A 3882-nucleotide genomic window follows, 5' to 3' on the forward strand; every position below is an offset into this window, starting at 1 on the left:
AAAAAAAAAAAAATTTTTTGTCGGCCGCAGGACCATGCAGCCGTTCTGGCATTTGCCCAAATGCCAGATGGCCAGTCCGTCACTGTGTGTGTCCTACAGTGTGTGTCCTATAGTGTGTGTCCCACAGTGTGTGTTCATGTTGTGTGTTAACAGGTGACGTCGTGGCTGCAGGAGGTCGGAGAGGTTCGTCTGAAGAGTCTTGACGAACCCGAAGATTCTCTGGAGCTTCTCAACAGGAAACAAGAAGAATTCAAAGACTTCCACACGACTGCATATGTACGACACACACACGCACACACACGCGCACACACACACACACACACACACACAGATTCGCTGATGAGTGCTGTTTGAATCAGTGACCTTCACTAGTTTATTCTCTCAGCAGGAGTACTGCAGACGAGGCGAGGCGTTGTTGAGTCGTCTCGAGCGTTGGGGCAACATGTCGTCGGCCGACCTCCAAGTCTGTGAGGTCAAAGTTCATTCTTTCTGGGCTCAGCTGCAGGACTTCTCCCAGCGGGTCAGCGCTACGGGCCAGAGCATCGAGCGGGCCCTCCGACTCTACAGCTTCTTAGACCAGGTACAGTTAGAGCTGACCAACCAGCTCCGTCCATCAGCCCTCATCTCTGTCACTCTTCTCACACACACACACACACACACACACACACACACACACACACACACACACACACACACACACACATTCAGCAGCAGTTTGAGGTTCAGTGAGGAGGAGCAGCATTATTTTTCTGTTTTCATTTATTCATATTAACTCTTTCATTAACGTATTTAAACTGTGGTTGAGTCTCCAAAGTCTCTAAAGAGTCCAGAGTGAATCTGATCTTTATGCAAATGAAAACATGATGTCATTACTTCATGTATGTGTTTTCAGACTTGACAGTAAAACGTGAACATGATGTCTCGTAACTCTGCTGCAGACTGTTTGCATGTTAGATCCATCAGATATCACACATCTGTCAGAACAGGATCCAGACTGCAGCTGATGGTGTTACAGGATGTTTGAACACAGGTTGTTGCTCACATGTGGTCTCATAGTGCAGCACAACACACGTGTTCATGTGTTCATGTGTTCAATCATCTGTTAAAGGTCCAGTGTGCAGGGTTTACTGCCATCTAGTGGTGCATTTGCAGAACTGAAACTTCACTCTTGTGCGGTCCTCCTCCTCTTCCTCCTCCTCCTCCTCCTCCTCCTCCTCCTCCTCATGTCGTCCTCCTGCAGTGAAACTGACAGCTGGTATTGAGGCCAGGAGGGAGGCGGGTGAGGACGGGGGACAGAGTGTCAATATTGTTTTGTATACTGGACTATGATGAGGGGGACGGTCTTTGTCCTCATGACCTGTACTGTAGGAGCTCTGTGTGTGTGTGTGTGTGTGTGTGAGATATTACATGATTCTTTTCATCTTAAAGGAACATGGTGTGTTCCACTGTAGGAACACTAACCAAACCCTTTCAAACAGACGGACCATCACGGTAACCATAGTGATATCAGGCAGAATCAGGTCTCAGCAGGATGTTGGACTGAAAAACTTCTGATGAGATCAGAATGAAAATAGTAAACACAGGTTGTTTCTTCCTCGTCCAGGTGATGGTAACACCTGGGTCATGACGCTGAACGTGTTTTCATTCATAATGCTGACACACTGTCTTCATCACAGCTCTCTGAGGCTGATCTGGAGCCTGCAGGCGGGTCCACAGTGTGACCGACTCGCAGCCAATCAGCTTGTTATGCTAACTTCAGCACATGTTGCTAACGGCGTCTGGTTAAAAGTTCCTGATCAGAACACGACTGTGAAGGTTCAGCACCAACACACCAGACTGACACCAGAGAGCTGACCTGATGAACGTTTGTAGCCCGGCCAAAAAGGTGCACCTGAACTCACCACAAAGACTACAGCCGACAGCCAACCAGCACGTACGTTCTGCGCCTGCATGGGAGGAAGTAACTCTCCACAGCAGCTGATGCCGGTCGTCTGTATTCATCATTCAGAAAGAGAAACGAGGCTTGAGTTTACTTTCCTGGTCTCTCCTCTCGTTCACTGAGCTGACACCGATCTGATTCACCGACGGGCGCCAACGTCCACTTTCTGCATCAGACAAAAAACAGCCAACAAGGGCCCGTAGTGTCAACAGTGCGGGAAACACCACAAAAACCAAGATCATCATCTTGGTGTGTCAGAGCGCCAACAGACAGAATGAAGCTCTGAATTACAGACGGTCTTTAAACACATCCTGTTTAATTTAACTTTGGACACGACCAGAACACAGTTAGTGTTGGACGTGTCCTCTCAGTGTCTTTGTCTCTGCTGCTGATGGACATGGAGGTCACAGACGTGTGTGTGTGTGTGTGCGTGTGTGTGTGCGTGCGTGTGTGTGTGTGTTTGTGTGTGTGTGTGTGTGTGTGTGAGAGACTGGAGGGTATTGTGAAGTTTCCACTCTGATACACTGACGGCTAATATTGACCTGACACACACACACACACACACACACACACACACACAGAGACAGACTCACAGCATGAAGCTCTGCTGTCGGCTGGAAACCTCGTATCTCCACATCGTGGATTTGTCAGGACTTTTGTTCAAACATTTAACGTCCATGTGAAGTGTGTGTGTGTGTGTGTGTGTGTGTGTGTGTGTGAAGTCCAGGTATCACTCCGGTGCCAAGTTTTCCCTCCTTCCTGCTTTCACTCCTTTCACAAAGTCTTTGTTGCCGTGGCGACCCCCCCTCCCCCTCCTCCTGGGACCGCCCATCTGCCATTCAGTGTGTGAATGAAGGGGGTGGGGGGGGTCGGGGGTGGGGGGGGGGTGCTGTGTGTGGTCGCACTGGCGCTCTCAGCTCAGTCAGTCTGCAGCGCTTCAACAGCACACACTGAGGTATGACACATCTACACATACTTACACACAAACACACTCATGAGTTGTGTTGGGAGGAAGTGCAGATTTATAGTGAAGAGGTCTGTAGTTAGTGTGTGTGTGTGTGTGTGTGTGTGTGTTTGATCTAGTTCTGCAGTTGTTTGCTGGCGACACATTGACTTCAGAGCTCTGTGACTGGAAAACCTCTGCTCTTCTTTCTGTATGTACATCTAGCTCTGTGTGTGTGTGTGTCTGCGTGTCTGTGTGTGTCTGTCTGTGTGTGTGTCTGCGTGTCTGTGTGTGTGTCTGTGTGTTTGTGTGTGTGTCTGCGTGTGTGTGTGTCTGTGTGTGTGTCTGTGTGTCTGTGTGTTGCTTTAAGCTGATTTTCCTGCAGCAGAAAGTTAACAGTCTTAGTGAGCTAACAGCCATTAGCTTCTGTTGATGTGTTGGTGAGCGGCTGTAGCTGGACCTGTGTGTGTGTGGGTGGGTGTGGGTGTGGGTGGGTGTGGGTGTGGGTGTGGGTTGTGGCTGTTTGAGGGTTGATGTTAGAGTGTGGTGTGTCAACATGTTACCATCATGACTGAATGATCTCTGATCTGAGGTCAAATGATTCACCTTAAACTGAAGAAAACATAATGCTTTGTAGTTGTTGTGTAGTACTGTAGTGTTGTGTAGTTGTTGTGTAGTACTGTAGTGTTGTGTAGTTAGGGTTAGGGTTAGGCGGCAGTAGCTCAGTTCATAGGGACTTGGGTTGGGAACCGGAGGGTCGCCAGTTCGAGTCCCAATATGGTGTGTGGTAGCGGTGTAACGGTACACAAAAATCTCGGTTCGGTACGTACCTCAGTACACAAGTCACGGTTCGTTTTTTTTTCGGTACAGTAATGAAATAAATAGACAACTATTAAATATCTTTTATTTATTGGTAACCTTATTAAAACATACCACCACAGCAGTTAACTCTTTTTACACAATTTTTGAATGAAACAAATATATATAAAATCCTGCTTTT

At 47.9% G+C, this 3882-nt stretch overlaps 1 protein-coding gene across 1 annotated transcript in view; it reads left to right on the plus strand.

Annotated features, from left to right (window-relative positions):
• Nucleotides 1–3882, plus strand: part of plekhg4 (pleckstrin homology domain containing, family G (with RhoGef domain) member 4) — a 47627-nt gene that overhangs the window by 29645 nt on the left and 14100 nt on the right. The window contains exons 8-9 of the mRNA XM_050055109.1: nt 154–276; nt 386–580. Of these exons, the coding sequence (XP_049911066.1) occupies nt 154–276; nt 386–580 (318 nt within the window). The remainder of the gene's footprint in view (nt 1–153; nt 277–385; nt 581–3882) is intronic.

Source organism: Epinephelus moara, chromosome 1, assembly GCF_006386435.1.
Source record: "Epinephelus moara isolate mb chromosome 1, YSFRI_EMoa_1.0, whole genome shotgun sequence".
NCBI classification, from domain to species: Eukaryota; Metazoa; Chordata; class Actinopteri; order Perciformes; family Serranidae; genus Epinephelus; species Epinephelus moara.